We start from the raw sequence: 21,004 nt of genomic DNA, 5'->3' as shown, positions 1-21,004 counted from the left end.
TGGTGATTGAAGGGAGGGAACCAAAACCAAAAGGCAAAATCTTTTCCTTTCGCTTTGTAAATCAGTTAATGTGCCATGAGAAGCACTGTGAGAAAACCAGTATGTGTCCCCAGAGTGATTTCTGCACTACAACTGAGAGCAGAAGGGCTTGGCTCATTTAACTGCACTTCTGAATATCACATCTTCATTTAATAATTGAGATTAATTTTTTGCAGGAAAAAGTAGCATCTGGTCAGTGATCCTTTTGTTTGAAAAGCAGTATGAGGTTTGTGTCACATGCCCAGCTGCTTTTGAGAGACACTTACTGAAAATAAAGTGTGTAATACCTGAGAACGAAGCATATAATATATTGTATGGCTGCTAATCCTTGTTAGCTGTGTTTGCATATAGCTTAGGAATCAAGTACAGATTCATCCTTCTGTATACAGTACATACCTTGACATCAGAGGTGCCCTGCAAACTGCTATCTGAGGTTATGCCTGCACTGCATTGTGTAGCCATGATGCTATTTCCAGGCAGTGTCCTGTGCAGAAATAGTAGGCTTGGAAGAGGGACAACCTGGGAGTGGGCATTTGAATTCCCTCTTCTTCCCTCTCGAAGAGACTCCAGCAATTGTCTGGTTTGTTAATCATCTAACATCTCTAAGTTGTGACCTCTATGGGAACAGGGTGTGCTCCTTCTCTGTTTCACTGTGAAGTCAAACAGTTTAGTGTGATTTGATGAGAAGTAAACCCAGCAATTGCTACTTCCCAGCTGACAAGTTTGCTTGACTAGCCTTGAGGCAAGTACAAGGGCTGGGAAAGCAGGACAGGTATGGTACCTGTGCTGCAGAAGTGGTTCAAGCAACTTGCCAATTCTGTGGCCAGATGTAGCTTAGAGTGTGGAAAAATATGTCAACCTGACGTGTCCTTTAGGTGGAACTCAAACACCACAGCTAATCCTAATGAATGTCTAATTCTGGTTGATGACATTCTTCCCCTCTGAATTTCCCCCCCCCTCCTGTTTCCCTTGCAGGGAGAATACTTTCGTGTCCTATGATTTGTGCAGTGGGACTGTGTGTCGTTAGGCAGCCGCTGTGCTCTCTCTCAGAGATACCTCACCCTACTTGCGGATGAAGAATTCTGCTTGCAGAAGCAGTGGAATGCTCCGTGATCTTTGGACCAAAGGTATTATTTAAATAATTGGTGTTTCTTAATTGCTATCAAAAGAGGAGTTTCTAGATGTTAGGGCAAAGTTATCCCAGAATCATAGTGAAAGTCATGGTTCTCCTGGAGATCTTGGATATAATTAAAGGATGTTACTTAGAGAGGGGATAATGGGAAAGAATGAAAAATCCGTTCAGAAATGAAAAATTAGGGGGACAGAGAGTTGTATTTTTTCATATAATAACAATATAATTAAACAATAAGCCCAGAATTTTTAAATGTAACTTGGTGTAAAAAAATTGTTTTAAAAGAATGAGCAATAGGAAAAGTTTCGCGATCGTTTAAAACAGTGACACTTTCTAACTGGAGAAGCACAGAGGAAACACAAGTCGCCTGAGTAATGGTATCTTTTTAAAATATGTCCCTCTATGGATATTATATGGTTGTATGGCACAGTATTTGGGTGAAGGGCACCACAGACTTCTCTGAACTTGCCACGGTAAGAGAATTTTCTTAAATTGTGACTTCCTTTGATAACACTTGTTCAATCAACCTGTGTTTACATGGGAGAAGGCTGGTAAATGCATTTTTAGGATAATTTAATTTAGTAGCTGCTAGGATAGCTTTCAGGTCAGGAGTGGAAAGTCTTAGAGATGTTCTGCCGCCAGGAGGCTCACAGCACTGCTTGTGGAACTACTCAGTGTTGCAAGTGGGTGGAAATTTCAGAAAAATCCCCACATTAGAGAAGTCAAAAGAATGATTTACTACTTTGGTCTTTAGTTTTGTTTTGAGTTCAACAAGAAACATGGGGCAGGAGCCTTCCCATAGAGTATGGGTACCCAATGTAAGAAAATAAGCTAATTACATCTGAGACCATGCAAGAAAGGAACATTTTGGAAGGAACTGAGGGGCAGTGAAGGAACTTAGGAGTCAAAGAGCACAGATGTGAGTGTCTTTCAAAAGTTAATGACTACATCCAAAACTGAAAACAGCAAAAAAGAGAGCAAATGAAAACCCAGACAAGCATATTGGTAAAGCTCTTGTTTACTCCAAGACCTTTATGCTTCAGTGTGCCTGTTGGGGTTTTACATGCTGGTTTTCACATGCTGGATTGGGAGGAACAGGAGACAGAAAGCACAAGCCAATCTCAAACTAAGTCACACCGAGCTTTCTGGCAATTGCCCTCAAAAGTAAAGGGAGTGAAGTCGCCGTTTTTCCCAAACATCGATTTTAGAGTTCTTTGTCATCCAGAGGCACCGTGACATGCAAACCTCGTGAAGTTGAACAAAGCAAAGTGCAAGGTCCTACACTTGGCTTGTGGCAATCCCAGACACAACAGGTTGGGCGGAGAAGTGACTGAGAGCAGCTCTGCAGAAAAGGACTTGGGGGTGATGCTTGATGAAAAACTCGACTGTGCTGCGCTTGCAGCACAGAAAGGCACATGTACCTGGGGCTGCATCAAAAGGAGCGTGGCCAGCAGGTTGAGGGAGGTGTGTGGCCCCCTCTACTCTGCTCTTGAGAGACCCCACCTGGAGTACTGCGTAAAATTCTGGTGCCCCCAACATAAAAAGGACATTGAGCTGTTGGAGAAAGTCCAAAGCAGGGCCAGGAAGTTGATAAGAACACCTACCTTATGAAGAGAGGCTGAGAAAGTTTGGGCTGTTCAGCTTAGAGAAGAGAAGGCTGCATGGAGACCAAATAGCAATCTTCCAGTATCTGAAGGGGGCTACAGGGAAGCTGGAGAGCGGATCTTCATCAGGAACTCTGGTGACAGGACAAGGAGTAGTGGGTACAAGTTGAAAGGGGGAAATTTAGGTTGGATATTAGGAAGAAATTCTTTACTGTGAGAGTAGTGAGACACTGAAACAGATTGTCCAGGGAGGTTGGGGATTCCCCATCCCTGGCAGTGTTCGAGGACAGGTTGGATATAGCCTTGAGCAACCTGGTCTAGTGAGAGTTGTCCCTGACCATGGCAGGGGAGCTTGGGACTAGGTGATCTTTAACGTCCCTTCCAAACCTTAACATTCTATGATTCTATGAATCTATGATTCAGGACAGGAATCCCCCTGTACTGAGACAAGTGGGGACTGTTTCATGAGTTTTCTCAGACTTGTTTGGGCCAAACCAATCCGGTCGTGAATCAGGCCTGTAAAGTGTGTGTATTCATGTGGTTTCTTCTCCTTTCAGTGATTGGACTGAAGAGATAGTAAATAAAGGGTTTGAGTGTGACTACTGGCTGCATACTGACAGAATTTCAATTAATATACTTCTCCATTTTTCATCTCTGATGTCCACACATGATTTGTAATTGTGAGTCATAAAGACATCTCCAGGAATGGCTGACAAAGCTTCAAAATACAAGAAAGACACAACACATAGCGCTAGCCTTATTTAGCAGGGGAAAATGTGTGTCTCCCCATGGACTGACCTCACATTATTCTGAATGTCAGAGATAATTCTAAAGCCACAGGTCTTCAAACCACTCTCATCTCATCAGTTATCATTGGCACCATGAAAAAGTGCCGCTTCCACAGATGGATGCACTCAGCCTGTGACCAGGAAAACTGCACATCCATACACAGACCACAATGCTCTGAAGTGGAGCAGTGTGCTCATGCACTGGGCCATGGCTACAAAGAGGGCAGTTTGGTCTGCACCGTTTGCCAGCAGCAGGCCATATCCTGAAGCTAAGTCTATCTTTCCTCTCTTACCTAGCCCCCATTGCTAATCAATTCTAGGACACAAGAAGACTTTCAATGGCCTGCAGATATAAGAGAGAATTGAGCACAGAATTTGTACTGAATGCGCCAAAGAAATGTAAGAAGCCAACTGTGTAATTCCCCTTCCTTCAGCCTTCCTGAATACTGGCTCTAAGGATCTGCATTTGGTTTTTAAAGACATTTTGTAAAAAAGGGGAAGAAAAGCTGCATGCAGCACTGAAGTTGTAGTGTCCCAGTTAATGATTCAGCTTCTCTCTATAAAGCAGCTCATATGAGAGAAGCAGCTTGTCACACACTCAGTGACAAGCAATTCCCCTCTGCAGGGAATGTGGGTGTAATTCCCACCTGCAGACTCATGGGATCCTTCTTCATGCAAGCATCGCCAGCAACATGCCTTCTCCTGGAAGATGGCAGCCAGGAAACCATGTAGGATCTTTTGAGACTTCTGTTCTCACAGCTCAAATATAACCCCTCAAGAAAGGCAAGCAAGTGTTATCTGGTATTCTTGCCTGGGTTTTGTCTCTCTCTCACTCCTGTTTTCAGTTCCGGTTTTGGTCTTTGCTCCTGTGAGACAGTCATTGCAAAACATGCCCAGCTATAGCAGTACAGTCTCTCCACTTATGTCTCCAGTTGCTAAATTGTTTTAACTTCTCCTCTTACACATCTGCATTGAATTAAAAAAAAAATAGGGCTATCCTTTATTTTTTTCTTGATTGAAAGCAAAAATTCTTATTTATTTGCTGAGAAATAGTTGTCAGTGGCTTGGCACGTGCCTTTTTATTTAGGCAGTCAGTTGCGTGGTTTAACTCAGTGGAGCCCAGCCTGGGAAGAAAACCCCTTGATAACAGTTCACCATGTAGTAGGGCAGCCAGAGTAGAAAGAGGATGACCCCTGTCTACAACAATGGATTCTGCATGAGCCCTCCCTCCCTTTCCTTCTCTTCTGCTATGACAGCTGTATCACAGAAAAAACTATCTATATCCTCTGAGACAGTTGGACTTCTTTTTCCCCTTTCCTAAGAAAAGGTAGGATGAACCTGGAAAAATTATTGGCGGTTCTGTACGTTACAGTACACATACAAAAAATATGTCAGTGGACTGAGTGGAATTCTGTATTAAATAGAAGAAGAGACCAGTGACCCAGGGTAAAGACCCAAGTGTACCAGCCTGAAATAAAACATGACGAAAAATAGGGAACCATCAGGAAACTGACAGCAGACAGCAATCTCACTGGTTTTAAGTAGTATGACAGCTGCAGAGTTTTCACATCTGCTCCAGCAAAACAGGACTCTTTGGAGCTGTTTAAAGGAGGAGGGTGAAGGATCTTGGCAAGGATAGTGTGGAGGCTTCTCCCAAATATATGGAAAATGCACACAAAAAACACAAAGGCGCTGCTAAAATGCTAACTAGCAAGCACAGACCAGTCAGATGCAGGTGCTGTTCTCTGACCAGTGCATGGGAATGACATTTGGCTGTTTACCAGGATTTACCATGAACCCAAGCACCCAGAGAAGTGTTTGCTTATGAGACAAATCACAGGATTTTTTTCTTTTTTTCTAAAAAGATACCCATTTTTCTTTACCACAAACTGTGTGCTGTTTAGCCTCAACTTTTACAATCGTACAGGATTTCTCTCCATTACTTTTATTGTTGTGAAGGACAGGTTCCTGTTACAAAACTGAAGGTCACACACTTCATCACTTCTGGTAGCTGACATCATCACGCCGTCTCCCCCACCTCCTCCTTCTGTGTCACCCTCTCCTCCCCCTCTACTTTCAATTCCCCCATCTTCTTCCCACACTGCCAGGTCAAGCATGCTCCCCATTCCTCTTTCCCCCGCTTCAGGCGTTCTGAGTACTTGTCTTGCCCACTGCACCCCGTGGACTCTGTGTTCCTCCCATGGCATGCACAGTCTGCAGTAGTCTTGCACCACATCAGCTTCTCTGTAAACCAGAGATCTGCCATGCCATGCTTGATGTTGTTGCTGAAGGCTGAGAAACACACAGAAGTCCTTGCACCAGTCTATGGAAAAAGGTGAGAGTAACTTTCTCAATACTCTCTCTCTTGCTAAAACTTTTTGGTTTACTATTTCTTTGGGAGTACTGGAGTGTTTTCAACTTCTAACATATTTCTTTCCTCCTTCTTACAGTGTCATGGAGGTCTGCATATTCTTCCTTTGTGCTATGATATCTGTCCCAGGTAAAAGGCACATTTTTAAATAGTTAAAACTGTTTTGATTTTGTGTGTCCTGCTATGGGATACTATCTCATCCACTAAGAAGCTCATTCCTTAGTAATAATTAATCATTTCCATTGCACAGTCAAGGTCATATAACCTATGTGTTGTATTTAAATTGTGTGCAGGTACTCTATAAAATATATATAGTAAGTACTTTCTCTCTTCAAGTTTATATCTTTATATTACACTTATTTTATGTTGCTCTTAAATTTTCAATTTAAATCTGTCTTTAAAATGTGTGTATATCACCTGTGTGTATTATAGAGAAGAGCAGTATTAAACTGGAAACTGACAGTTTGATATGGGACAACTGGAGTTTTAGGCATCTGCAGAGATCATTTTGCTGTCTGGTGCTCTAGAAGAACAGTCAAAACTTTGCAGCAGGAGAGATACTGTAAATCTTCTCCACGTTTTGAACACAGCAGAGATGTTTGCATCTTCTGCGACAGAGGACTGCATTTCTTATTCCAAGAAAAGACAGTCCTCAGAGCCCTTTGCCACCCATAAAAATGGATACGTGCGTGGATGAAAGTGGGAGAAAACTCATCTTTTGTGTAATATGGTTCATCCTTTTTTTGCAGGAAGGCATAATTTTGTTTATTGACCATTTTTGTTAACAAGATCAGCAACAGAACAGTTAAATCTGACATTTAATCTGTCATTAAACTCTAGATTAATTACAGAGCAGTAAAATCTGACATTTAATTTGTCATTAAACTTTAGATTAATTCTTCATTGAGACTGAAAGTGTTCACCTGTTTCTGACCTTCTGGTCATACATTCCCTAGACACTCACATTTACCAAACAGTGTGTACTTCACATTTTCTTCAAAACTCCAATGCTGTGTTGTTTTATTAGGAGAATGAACTCAACTTTTTAAAAAGGAGTTGTGCAGCTGTCTCTTCTGGGGCAGAATTTCATTTCACTCAGGATGCTATGAACAAGAATGGTTTGGACCTTAGGCCTGCAGATTAGTCTTCTAAAATATAGATACTCACAATCTCTGTGTGGTAAACCTTCCTGGGAAAGTAAAATATAGGAAGAAAAATAAGAAACAGTTTTATGACTTGAACTCCATAAGACTAAGTGTGTCGGTTTGAACAACTACTTGTCTTGTCATACCTAGTGGGAGAATTTGTGTCTAAATGCTGGTGGTTTTATTGCCACTGCCATTAAGTGTTGCCTCTGTGAGCCCAACTTGGTGTTCTTTTGTAGCTGGTGGAAATCTCAATTTTTCTCTCTCTCTGTCTAAGGTATTGCTGCCAGTGTGCATCAGGTGAAGGCATTTCTCAATCACACTGCATACCTATCCTGCTATTTTCCAAACTCTCAGAAAATTGACATGAGGGACTTAATAGTTTTTTGGCAAAAAGGCTCTCATAGAGTGGTGCACGAAGTATACTACGGTGAAGAAAAACGTGATCACCTTAGTCCTGAGTATATAAATCGCACCAAGGTGGATATGGACAAATGGACCTTGCAATTGTTAAATGCAGGAGTTAAGGATGAGGGACACTATGAGTGTATCGTACAGCACAAAAAGGAAGGACCACCAAAGGTCATACACACGTCTGAGTGTTCACTGCACATCACTGGTAAGTAATCTCTTCCAATTGCCATCTGCTCGGAGGGTTTTGGGGGGATTCTCTGTGACTTTACTCAGTCCAGAAGTACGGGTCCTGCCTCCAAGCCACTGAAAATGTACCTGCACAGGAGTAGAATTTCTAAAGATGGATAAGAGCATTCTCAATAGGAAATCGTTATCTGTGAATGAAAAGTACTCAAGTAGAAGTAATCAGAAGAAGTAGAAAATGAGGCAATAATTTGCTCGATATTACATGATTCCTGATTTCCACCCTGTCATATTTTACAGTGAAAACCATTCTGCCTTCTTCCTCTTGCCTCCTGCAAGTTTTATGACTTTAAGGACTCTGGAAAATAAACTTTCTTTGCATCTGATGCACTACCTTCTATTAAAAGTAGCAGTAGTTATCATCGTTGGTGGTACATTAGAATTGAAACATAGCAAGATCTCTGCAAACACCCAGCTATTTTATGATCATATAAATCACAGGGAAAATAAAGAAAAGAACAGCTCGCATGGAGGAGTAGAAATTCATATGTGCAGTTAAAGGAAAACTGAAAATATCTCTGAAGAAAAAAATGTATGCATTAATGAGATTCAACCTGATTTTTTGCACCAGAGAATTTTTTGTAATAAGAGGAAAAGGCAGTAAGTCTTTTAACAGGGAAATGGAAATGAGGCATCAATCTTTTCCTAATATTTTCTAATATTTTTAATAATTCCTAATGTATAATCCTAATGTTTTTCTATTTTAAACTATTCTGTTAGCAACCTTTAACAATATGCCTGTGTTCTGTCTTCCACTGTGATAGTGCTAGCCATTAATAACTTCTAACTTCCACTGGTGTTTTCAGGCTTCAGCATACTAATCTAAAAGAGAACAGGCCCTGTGTAACTGCAGGCAAAAATGGAGTACCAGAATATCTGAGCCTGTTTAGCTTTGTGTTACCAGCAAGTGTTCCCTCGATCCACAAATAGAAAACCTAGATTGTTCATTTTGATTCTCCCAGGATCTACTTGACAAGCATTTTCAGTGAAGTTTTAGAACTCAGAAGCTCATAATGTGCACTCAGTATCAAGGCCTCCAATTTAAGAGATGCTTAGCATCAATTACTCAATTAGTTCAAACAGTTAAGTCAGTTATCAGCTTAGCCAACATCTGAGCAACATGGTATAGATATCTCATATTTAAGCACTAAGACTCTCCTACACCTCGTAAGGTTTATCTCAGGAAGACTGTCTGAACTATGTGCTGCTGGGTTCCTTCCAAATGGCTCTTTGTTCAATAAATTCCTAAACAAAGGAGCAGTATAAAACCATATTTTAAAAAAATCCCTTCAAAATAATTTGAAGAAAAATACAGATGTTGAAGGGAAAATGCAAATGTTGAAATGTACCTGTGCTTACATGCTGTTTTTTAATTAGAATCTCATATCATACATGGAGGGCTTTTTGTAGTTTGGCATGTCGCACTTAAAATGGACTTCAGAAAGATTGTGTGCTGTACAAGAATGATAGGGCAGTCACACAAAGCTATCTAGATCACTTGATAACCAAGCCTATTCAGAAATACTGAAGTAGCTTCTAATACAGTTTACACCGGTTATTTTTATGTATTACATTAGTACCATATACAGATAGCATGAAGCTGTGTCAGGGGAGGTTTAGTTGGATATTAGGCGAAGGTTTTTCATCCAGAGGGTGGTTGGGCACTGGAACAGGATCCCCAGGGAAGTGGTTACACCACCAAGCCTGCCAGAGTTCAAAAAGTGTTGGGACAATGCTTCCAGGCACATGATGTGATTCTTGGGGTGAAGGGCAAGGAGTTGGCCTTTGATGATCCTTGTGGGTCCCTTCCAACTCAGGAGATTCTATGACTCTATAATATGTATGTTGTATGTATTGGGTACAGCCAGGATGACGTATAATAACAATGAACTCAGATCCTTCCCCAGAAAAAAAGGGAAGGCTTCACAGTGGAAAACTTTGGCTCTTAAAACGTGCAAGGTAGAGACCATGATGACAAGCTGCTTAACTGGAAAATCTGCTGCAATAGCATGTCTGCAGTGCATCTTCTGGATGAATCAATAAGGGAAGTAGGTGAAGCTAGGGAAGCTGTTCAAAATATGCACTATTCAAAGTGCTGGAAATTAAGCTGATGTCAGAAAAGAGACTTACAGTTTGTGACCTCATTTGAAAAGGGAGGTTGAAAAACTGTAAAGTATGAAGAAAAGCTCTACTAAAGTTATCTGAAGGCTGGAAAAAATACAGTCCAACTAGAGATGTTAAAATAACAATCTGATTACCTTATAACACAGAATAATGAGAAGAATCTTGTTTCCAGAGTGTGGGAACCTGAAATATACATAAAATACTGGATATTAAAAAATTTTAAAAGGGTTAATTAATTCAGTGATAGTCAGTGTCTGGAAGCAAGTGAGAAGTAAGACACATTGTCACTTGAGAAAATAGAACAAAACCAAGTAGGATGATTAAGCCATTGAGAAAAATAGTAAGGGTTTGATGGATCTGCTGTCTCTTGAAGTATTGAATCTAAACCCATAGCCTTTTTGGAAGATACTATCTTTAACTATGAAAGATGTTCTGAAATGTGCTTTTCTGCTAACAACAAAAAACTCACATATATGTAGTCCACACCCTGCATGCAACCAACATCACTTTTCAGTAAATTGAGGTTCCAGAAGCTATAAAACAGAAATGCCGAGTATATTCCACTATTTCCACTTGCTTACTGTCAATAAGATTGAAACCCTTAAATCACTTGGATGATGTGACAAGTCTCACAGCCATGGATTACAATCCTGCCATCTCTATAAAATATCAAGGAGAGAATAAATTCTCCAGACCAGAAGTCTGACAGCAGTCAGCTAAGCAAGTCAGACCTTGAGGAGAAAGAGAAAGCTTGAGCTTTCCTGAGGGACAACTTAACTAAATTTTGGGGTATGAAAAGGGGGGGCTTTTTCAATTTTGATTTCATATCCGCGGAGTCTCTTGGGGAGATTTAAGTGACTAAACTAAATCCTATTCCCTGTGTGCTAGGATAGAGCAAATAAAAGCAACATCATGTTTCTTCATTCATCCATTAAGAATACAGTAGGGCAAGGATTAAATCCTGGATCCAGCAGACTGAATGTCTGTTCAGAAGAGCAAGACCCTTTTAGGCACATATTTTTCTAAGAATCCTTTTCCCCTTCTTCAATATTTCTCCTTATTTTCTTTAGTCCTATTGGCACTAAAATAATGAAGCATTTTCAATGAAGTCTTGAGTCTGTTTCTTGGGGTTTGTTGCTAATTTTTGGGAAGGGGCTGTTGTTTGGGTTTTTTTAAGTTGTTGTATGCCAACATGCAGTCAGTATTATGGCTACCTTCTCTCCTTCTCCTTTCCCATTAGAGTCTACTTACCTTTTAACCAGAAAAATCCTGGTTGAGAATATTTAGGAGATTATTTAAGAGAAAGTAGTGGTTAAAATCTTCTATTTTTTCATTCATATTTTATGTTTAAATGGTTCTTCCCAATTCTGTTTCACTATTTCTTGCCTGGGAAACTTCAGTTTTTAAAGTAACGGGTGTGTTTTTCATTGACTCCAATGAGTACCAAGTGACACAAAGTAAAAAAACCTTATGCTATGGTCTTTTCTACCTAAAAAGCTAAGTTAAGGGAAGCCTTAGCTCTGATGAGTGAATTACTTTATATGTTGCAAAATGTTTGCTCACAGTATTGACAGACAGCAAGGATATTTCTGCTCATGACAGCCCTGCACCTCCAACTTACTCCATCTGAATTCTCTCAGATGATCTCTTTCTCTACATTTCACAGTTACAAGTTTGTGGTTTTCCCCTTACCCATTCAGGAGGTCAAAAGTAGGCAGCATTGTGTCCCCTTCCCATATTTGCTTAAGCCATTACCCGTAAGCAGACCAGGTTTGATTATTCTGAGGTGTCAATGTGTCTAAAGGAGGTGGGAGAGATAGAGGCCCATTGTCTTGCTGATCAGACTTACATCCTTGAAACACCCTGAGGACAAGAAGTAATAAGTCTACATATACACCAAAAAAACCCACAACAAACAACAACAAAACAAAACAAAACAAAAAAACACAACAACAACAAAAACCAACCAACCAAAAACCCAAACAAACAAAACAAAAACCAAACCAAACCAAACCAAACAAAAAAAACAAACAAAACATAAAAAACCCCTTCTTGCAACACCCATTGTCTTCCTGAGGAAAACTCTTTAGAGTTGTTTCTGCCTGAAAATCTTAAATAATTCACAGGAACTGTCAGAAATGTGGTATGCCTGGCTCATGATGCTTTCTCTTTGGTCTGTTTCAGCCAACTACAGTCAACCTGAGATAGCACAACTGCACACTGGGGAACTAAAGCCCAATGGATACTTGAATCTTTCCTGTTCATCCATTGGAGGTTATCCAGAGCCCAAGGAGATGACTTGGCTAATTTCATATGAAAACACAACATACAAGCATATGCCTCACATGGACATCTCACAGGATGCTGTAACAAAGCTGTACAATGTTACTAGCAAGCTGAATATCCCAGTTCCTACAAACAGCCTCACTAATATTAGCTGCTTGCTTCACCTCAGAGAGCAGCTGGGAATCCTTGTCTCAGCACCACTACATATTGGTGAGTCTCTATTTGCCCATTCCATTTTTGCATGGGTAGGAGCAGGGTGTATTGCAGTAGAGCTGATCACAAATAGCAGCATAGTCAGGGTAGGGAGCAAACCCTAACTCGTAGTAGCAGTTTGTTACAAGGGTTGTATGTTCTCCATCTGTTTGCCACTGAACTCCCTTTCTTTTCCACATGGGAAATCTTATTACAGCAAGGAGAGGGCACAGAGAAGGAAGGCTACTGTTACACAATCCAGAACACATCATCCCTATTCATCTCTTCCCTAGAATATGCTGTAGTAGCAACAAAGCAACCTGGATGTCTGGATTAGGCAGCAACCTCCAGAGGTGATAGCTTTTGAGAGAGGTTGATACTTCACAGACTCAGAGAACTGTTGAGGTTGGAAGAGGCATCTGGAAATGATCTAGTTCAACCACTCTGCTCAAAGTAGGGTCAATAGTTAGCACAGGGCCTTATCCAGTTGAATTTTAAATACCTCCCAGGATAAAGACTCCACAACCTCTCTCAGCAAGCGTTCCAGATTTTGACTACCCTGACAAGTAAAAAAGGGTTTTCTTTCTTATGGTTTAAAGTGCTCGAGCTGCTATTCTTAATCATTCCTTACAGAAAGGCAGAAGGCAAAACAGAAGAGCCCCCTGGACCATATTTGGTTCACAAACTGCCATATAGACTGTGCTGAGTTTAAGTGTAAAGGCCATGAAACTTGGACTAGTATTAGAAGCATTCCTGGTGGTTTTCATAACATTTGGCAGAATTAAGTGCACATTCCAAAATGACTATTTGGGGATTTTTGTTCTCTGAGATTGTGTCTTTTTTGAGACACCTCTTGCAAGATGAAGCTGGGGACCTGAGTTTCAATATGACTTTACTGTTGGATTATCTCAGGGTTCCACGTGACTGATCCTTTATTTAAATTAAAGCAGTATTTTATTTATTTTCTGGAACAGGAAGACACCTTTGGCTATACTTTTGTTTGTAAACTATGGCACAAGCACACCAAAATAGACAATTCCCAGTTTGGTCATAAGTTTGGTTGTCTTGCACATGTCTCTTTAAGACAATGCTGAAGATGAAGAGCTGTGCTTCAACTGACAGGAACGGGGAACCAAGAGGGAATGGTAGCATTGCAGGAAAGCCTGCCAGGGTAGTACAGACATGCACTTTCCTTCTGCAGATGTAAAAGAACCTTGCCACTTTTTCTGAAAAATTTCTACAGTGCAGTTTCCTTAATATAAATTTAGCTAAAAAGTTAAGTTATCAATGGCAAACTGCCTCTAATGTTTTTAAAATTCTAGGACTTTTAAATAATATTAAAATACAATCCAGAAGTCTTCTAAGGTTTGTTTAGCTCTACACATTCCTTGTGAATGTTGACATGGCTATATTAGCTATATTAACAATAATGCTGCATCCTCCTCAATTATTCCCTCCTCCCTGGCTTTATGAAAGTAGTCACCTGATAAGCAGAGATGGTAAGAAACCAGAAACTCTGCATAAACATAAGTTTTGTTTGGCAATAACTGAACCTCTACCAGCTGCTAACCCTACCAACCAAAACCTCAAAAACACAAAAACCAGAAATAGAAGGAAAGTCCTTTGCATTCCCTGCTACTTTCACATCCCTTCCAGCATTTCATTAGGCTTTGACCATCATTTGCAACAGATACCAAGTAGTAACATATCCGAGGTTCTTTGAACTTGCACAGTAGCATTAGCACAGTAGCTGCCTCCTAGGCTCTTGTATTAAGTTGCCGATCCCTCACATGTTACCCAAACCTCAGAAAGAGTGCTTTGCCTTCCTGTTGCTGAAGTGATGATTAAGACCTCGTAGTTTCTCTGGGTTTTGGAAATGGAAATAAAACAATATGCATAGTGATTTATTGACACTATTAAAGCACTGTAAAAGCAAAGGATGCTGAGGGCCTTTACCTAAACTTCTAAGTCACTTAACTTTGGAATAGAGTGTTTAAGCTAATGTCACCAAATTAAATATTTCCTGTGTGAATCTTCTGTGTTTTCTTATTCAGAGATACAGGAGAAAGAAGTGGAACAAGTAAATATAAATTTCTCTGGCCCGCTTATAGCTGTGGTTGTACTGGTCGCACTTCTTCTGGGTTTTGTGATATTGAAGAAGATCAGAAATATCTTGTCTACCAACCAGAGTAAGTTATTACATGTCATTCTGCTCTACCATCCCTCAAGTCATAGGTTTTACCCTTTGTAATCATCCCTTTACCTTCTTTACAGGTAAAGAAAGAAAGTTAGGTTTCACGTTGGACTTAAGCTAAACTTCCTAGGACAATTCCTATAGGACAATTTAATTCCTACAATAACTTAGTCCATCCTGCACCAAGTCAAAACATCTTTCTCCTGTCTTCTCCTGGGATCTACTTCTCCTTCTTCTTCGTGTTCTGTGAGGCTGCCATGGCACCAGCTTACCACCTTTTCCTGTAGTTTCAACCTTTTTTTTTACTGGATTTTGAGTAGATTTGGCTCCTAAAATCATTGAACTGTATAAATCGTTCTTATCCATCACTACTTATAAGAAAGGTGGAACTGGGGAAGGGATGAACTTACATGAAGTGCAAGGATCTCCATCATCACAGAGCTGAATGATCACCACAAGCTGCCCACACACTTCATCTGCCCACACAAGAATCATCTTGTACTAGAAACAGAATTTGATCTTTGCATTGCATTTCTCTATTTTCTTCCAAGACTAGTACTCAGCAGTCCAGGGTTTGTTTGGCACTGAAAGGATCCTCATGCTGACATCAGAGTCTACTCTTCTTTGTAGCAAAAGGGAAATGCATTCCTCAGTCAGTCCTGTTTCCTATACAGCCAAGGGCCCTGATCCCCACCTCATTCTTTTTTCCAAATTCTAAGATAACCGAACATTTACTATCAACTCTTTTTCAGCTCCTATTTATCACATTTCTGTAAATCACATATTCATCTATTTTAGGTGTCAGTCTAGCAGTCTAGAAGCTATCCATCTTGAAACTGAGGCCATCAGCCAGACTACTGACAGAGAACTGCCTCAGCACACAGCAGGACCTGAGGTCCTATGTTTTTAGAGTCTCTGCCAGAACGAGAATCCTCCACAGATGCCCTACAGAACTACATGCAACATTTTGTCTAATGGCTGAAGCCTACTGCCCAGTGTTCTCTGTTTTTATTTTTGCTCCGGGATGGTAGTAAATATGATGCTCTGCCTCTCTGCATGACTACATTTTTGATGTATCTTTTATTGCGCTCTTTGAAAATGTAAAATCCTGACAGTGAATGAAGAAAGCAGAGCTGCATGGGTTATGGAATGTCTCAGAAAGAGAAGGAGTTGGGCCACAATCTGTGAATCATAACCATTGCTGCAAACAGGCAGGCTATTAGTCACAGAATCACAGAATGGCTTGGGTTGGAAGGGACCTTAAAGATCATCTAGTTCCACTCCCCTGCCTAATCATGAGGCACAAATGCTTTTGGCAGAGCCAGTGTGGCTCTGTGTACCAGTAACTTTCTTGTAAAGCTTCACACCAGTAAGAGGAACTTCAGGGCATTTCCCCACCTTCTGAGAAAAGTCGTGCAATTCCTATCAGGCATTTGAAACTAGAAATAATCTGAAGGCAATACCTGCTTTAAACATAATTTCTGATTATCCTAATTTTTTTTAATATCGTCCAAGCTTTATGTGCCCAGACAGTTAGTACTTCCATGCTTTGTTCTTCTGTATTCTGACCGAATGCCGTAGTAGTTGTTCAGGTGGATGTTGTTCAGGGATAGAAAATGAAAGCATGAGGTATCATTCATACATGTGTGTATATCTAAACATACAAAATTAAGCTGAGCAGATAATGAAAAAATATTACATGAGTAGGTCATGTTCCAATTTGGTTGACTATGTTCTCCCCTTGTTAATTTTGCTTCAAAACTGAAGATAGAGTGATCTATACACTGTAGTAAGTTCAGCCATAGGAGAGTTTTACCTTTCAGAAAAGATTCTTTTTCACTCAGAATGTGCCAGCTTTCCAATCCTGAACGACCTCTGCACCTTATATTCTTCAACAGCACTGACATCTTTCAGGAGCAAGAACACAGTAGAACTGAGACAAAATTCTTCTGAGGTCTTGCTTGTGTTTGTAGGTCTGGCATTTTCAGAAAGAGCAGGGACACAGGCATCATATTCTCAAGACAAAGTTCAGCTCAGAATTGCAATTAGGGGACATAAATTCTCTACAGTTTCTCATGCATGCAAATATTCTTTTCTGTTAAATGGTATTGTGAGTTGCTAGATTCCACCTCAGTTTTTACTCTTTTTTCAAGCGTATCAGAGAAATGCATGGTTTTTTGAGTTACCTGAACTATTTGGGAGTCAGTTTATTAAGCTATTACACTAACATTCCAAATATTTTCATTCAGATTCATATCATTCAAATGTTATTAAAAGTTAAAGGTTTTATTTTTATGTAAAAGTTTATACTTGCTAGCAAACTTATTTAATGATTTATTAAAACATATGTCTTTTCCTGTGTTGCTGTTTTTATTCTCCTTCCATTAAAGCAGTATATTGGGGAATACTGACATTTGGTGTTCTCAGAGAGGAAACATTTCCAGAATTACTTCTTGAAAACAAATGAATAAAATAGGAATTGATGAAATGACCAAGAATGGCACAACTGGAGGTTTTCATATGTTCATCCGTGGAGCCGCCTCTATGTGCACAGATCTGTGTGTACATACCTCTTTGATCTACTGACCTATACACCTCAAAGATTAGATACAAATCTGCAGTCTGAAAATTTTTGATTCTGTGTTGGAGGTTGTCAGATATATCTCCAGTGGGTCACATAATCTTCTCTAACTCTTGATGCCATTTGGTTCCTTAATTAGTGCATGCGTTAAACAGTCAGGTATACTAAATCAGGTATACACTCACTAGATTTGTGTTGTCTCTCCTGCTTTTTTTGACACATGCTGTAATTCATTCATTTTTTTTCAACATTTTCCTTTCCCACTCAAGTCATCCACCTAAAATCCTCACTAACACTGAGGTTGTCAGAACAATAGTCAAACCTTACTTTGTTCCTACCCAAACAACGAGCCCTGGGGGTCTTTTGTCTTCCATGACTAGATTCACACATGTACACATATGTTGTTGTACTCACAGTCTTGGAACTCTCCTGCTGATCCCCACATTCTGATATGCTGCTTGTCTGGTCAGCTTTATGCGCTAAGGGAAAAAAAACATCACCAACCCTTCATGTTTTTCTATAGGAGAAAAACAATAATCAGTTCCTCCACAATGGACAAGGGATCTGGATTCCATTTTAGGACTCAAGAGTCCTATAGCACATTTACTTAGGAGAAAAAAATAATTCCAAGCACTTGGCAATTCAACAGTTTTTGCAACATGCCTTAGAACCTCTGAGGGAGCTTTTCACCCTGATACAGTATTTGCTGTCACTATCTGTAGCTGGAGCTAGTGGAAAAAGTGACATGGTGAGTTAGGTTTAGCCTTTGACAATTCCCTTCCATCATTAATTTGTTCCTAATTGGTGAAGTTGTTTGTTTTCCTCCTTGCCATCCATCTACTTTAGGCTGCCAACCTTCTTCTATTACCTGCTTAATTTCTCTACCTCCTCTTATTCTTGCTCTTAAAATCAACTCTAATTCCCTCCTGCAGTTAAAGACATTTAAGGGGAAAAAAGCAGATGGGCTTCAGGGAAAAATCTTAGTTTGTCTCTTTCTGTTCAAATGCATTAATCCTCTGCACTAGCAGGTGTAATGAGCACAGTGGCAAGGCACAGGAAAAGCATGTGCTGATGTGCTGGTATTTTTGTCCCCTATACAGCTACATTCAGATTTCCAGGCTCTCTCCTCACACACTTCACTTTTTTCTTTGGCAGCATACTTTCAGTCATTCAGTGACTCTATAAACATGGCAAGCAAATGAATAAGCATACACCTCTATGTACCACAGCATGTAACAACTTCACTTAAAAACACCATTCCTTTATTTTCAGGTAGAACATTATGAACTGCAGAAAATACTAACAGAAATTGCAAAGGTGTGTTAAATTAGTATCCAATGCCCTAAAGTAAAATCCTGTCATCAGACTTAGAGTTGTGAAAGATTGCTTCAGGTTCACTGATTAACCAGCAATGAACCACCAAATAACTGAGACTGGAATGGACATAGGGAGATTGTCCAACTCAACCCCCCTGCTCAAGCAGGGTCACCTGGAGCAAATTGCCCAGGTCCATGTCCAGACAGCTTCTGAATATCTCCAAGGAGGGAGATTCCACAACATATCTGGGCAAATTGGTGCAGAGCTCAGTCAGCCTTCACAGTAAAAGAGGGTTTCCTGGTGTTCAGAGGGAAACTCCTGGGTTTCAGTTTGTGCTTATTGACTTTGGGCCTGTTACTGGACACCACCGAGAGCCTGGCTTGGTCTCTTTGGCACCCTCCCTTCAGGCACTTACACACACCAATGAGATCTCTCCAAGGCTTCTCTTCTCCAGGCTGAACAGTCCCGGGGTACTCAGCCTTTGCTCAGATGAGAGATGCTCCACTCCTTTAATCATCTTTGTGGTCCTTCACTGAACTCTCTCCACTGTCCATGTCTCTTGCCTACTAGGAAGCCCAAAACTAGGCACAGGACTCCAGGTGGTGCCTCACCAGTGATCACCTCCCTCAGCCTGCTGGCAATACTCTCGCTGACGCAGCCCAGATACTGTTGGCTGCCTTTACCACGAGGGCGCACTGCTGCCTCATCTTCAACTTGTCCACTAGGCCACTCCTGTCCTTTTCTGCAGAGCTGTTTTCCAGATGGTTTGTCCCAGCCTGTACCTGTGAATGGCATTCTTATTCCTAAGGTGCAGGACTTTGAATTTCTTTTTTTTTTTTGAGGTCCCTCCCTGCCCATTTCTCCAGCCTCTTGAGATCCCTCTGGATGGCCATATGACTGTCTGGTGTGCCATTCCTCCAAGTTTTCATCATCTTCAAAGTTGTTGAGTGTACACTTGCTCCCAGCATCCAGGTCATTAGTGAAGAGGAAAATCAATTAGATTTACTGTAAATTCCTTAATGTCACCAGTGCTACTGCTATGGTTAACAGGTGACGGATCAGTGGAGTGTTACATTTCCAGAATATTCCACAGTCACTTCTGAGAAAATTGTCATTAACAAAGTATTTCATGGCAAATGTCCCTTAGTGGATTTTTTACCCTTTCATGTGAAGTATTTGCTATCAGAGGTTACATTTAACCACAGAAATATGGTAACTCTATTAAAAAAATCTAGTTATTGTGTGTATTACCTCTATGTTTTGGTTTCAAATTCTTTTTCTTTCTCCTTTCCAAACTCAGAAGGCAACAAGAAAAAATATATTAAGTACTTCTCTACACTGGAATGCTGGACTGTCATAATTCATAACTGATCTCTCTTTGGTTTTCCGTTTTCTGCACTAGGAGGGCCATAATGCTGAGACAGGGAAGGATTTAAGCAAGACATGTTTTCTGATCTCACAATTGACTACCAGAAGGTTTTCAGGAGAATATCTACAATTAAACAAGAAAGTTGGTGAAAGTTGAGATAGACTTGGAAATGAATGAGGTCTGAGAAAGTGTAAGGAGAAGAGTGATACGCTGGGCTGGCTTGCAACAGGAAGTGCACATGCATCAAGAGCAGAGCTGCTTCACAGACTCCAGGAAAGCTGGGAAAGGCTACTCTCCAGACAGCAGACATGCCACTAGCAAGGAGAGGTTCTGCACAGAAGTCCAGAAATCCAGAGTACACTTACAGCTGTTGATGTGCCATACCTCCTTACATACTTCTGATATTTATAGCAGATATGCAAGATCAAATTTTCCTGCACTTCCTGGTTTCTTGATACTGACACATGCATATTTTTTGTCCATTACTTTTGTTAATAGAACTCTAAAACAAAGAAACTAATGAAAATCATAAAAATTATCCCTAGCCACCCATTTCTAATAAGCAATGCTTATTATTTTAGAAGGACATAGACCTAGGAAAAAACAGAAAGATGAGTTGAGGATAGCTCAGACTGCAGTTACATACCTACATGCACAGCTGATGCACTGTGTATATTGCCTGCCCTCTTCTGAAACATGCTTTTGATTTAACTTGTACAGGTGTGAAAATGAGACTATGACACAGAAGCAAAGGAGAGATCTTACTTCTTTACTTTGCACTGTTAAATGCACTACTGTATCCAGAACCATAAGTCATATCTCAAAAAGATGTTAAAATATTAGAATTAGAAAAGAAGTGATAAAAAGTGACTAAAGCTCTAGAAAGCATGTTTACAACGTGAAGTTTATGGAGTTCAACCTATACAGACAATGAAGAAAATGGAGAAAGGACCTGATGAATCTGTCTGGTATTCCAACAGTTGAATTGATTGGAGATCCTTCCTGCTGAGTGACTCACACTGGGGAACCCAGAATTGGACACAGTACTAGAGGTGTGGCCTCATTGATGCTGAGCAGGGGGGAAGAATCATGTTCCTTGACCTGACGGCAACACTCCTCCTGATGCAGTCCAGGATACCGTTAGCACTCTTTGTCATTTATGTTCAGTGCAGTGTCCACCAGGACCCCCAGGTCTATTCCTGCAA

The 21,004-nt window shown here is 40.4% G+C and overlaps 1 protein-coding gene across 3 annotated transcripts; it reads left to right on the top strand.

Moving 5' to 3' along the window:
• The first annotated feature begins 878 nt into the window (after positions 1-878).
• On the top strand, positions 879-16,363 carry CD86 (CD86 molecule). Of its 3 annotated transcripts, none has more exons than XM_051780295.1 (7): positions 879-1,166; positions 5,710-5,898; positions 6,014-6,063; positions 7,357-7,698; positions 12,045-12,356; positions 14,393-14,527; positions 15,331-16,363. In XM_051780295.1, exons 2-7 carry the CDS (start codon positions 5,828-5,830, stop codon positions 15,348-15,350), a joined length of 930 nt encoding a protein of 309 aa, XP_051636255.1. In that variant the 5' UTR covers positions 879-1,166; positions 5,710-5,827; the 3' UTR covers positions 15,351-16,363. The 3 variants fall into 3 exon arrangements, with proteins under 3 accessions (XP_051636255.1, XP_051636254.1, XP_051636256.1); XM_051780294.1 differs by having other exon boundaries at positions 5,672-5,898; XM_051780296.1 differs by lacking the exon at positions 5,710-5,898.
• Positions 16,364-21,004: the final 4,641 nt, after the last annotated feature.

Source organism: Manacus candei, unplaced genomic scaffold (genome assembly GCF_025592945.1).
Source record: "Manacus candei isolate 608988 ecotype Guabito, Panama unplaced genomic scaffold, ASM2559294v1 h1tg000014l, whole genome shotgun sequence".
Lineage (NCBI taxonomy): Eukaryota > Metazoa > Chordata > Aves > Passeriformes > Pipridae > Manacus > Manacus candei.
Note: the sequence above shows the minus strand (reverse complement) of the source record. Positions and strands in the feature narration are given on the sequence as shown.

Excerpts from the sequence above, each read along its gene's own strand:
- CD86 (XM_051780295.1), top strand. The coding sequence starts at position 5,828 with ATGCCATGCTTGATGTTGTTGCTGAAGGCTGAGAAACACACAGAAGTC. Across the intron at positions 5,899-6,013 it reads GCACCAGTCTATGGAAAAAG|TGTCATGGAGGTCTGCATAT; the intron begins GTGAGAGTAACT and ends TCCTTCTTACAG. Across the intron at positions 7,699-12,044 it reads GTGTTCACTGCACATCACTG|CCAACTACAGTCAACCTGAG; the intron begins GTAAGTAATCTC and ends GGTCTGTTTCAG.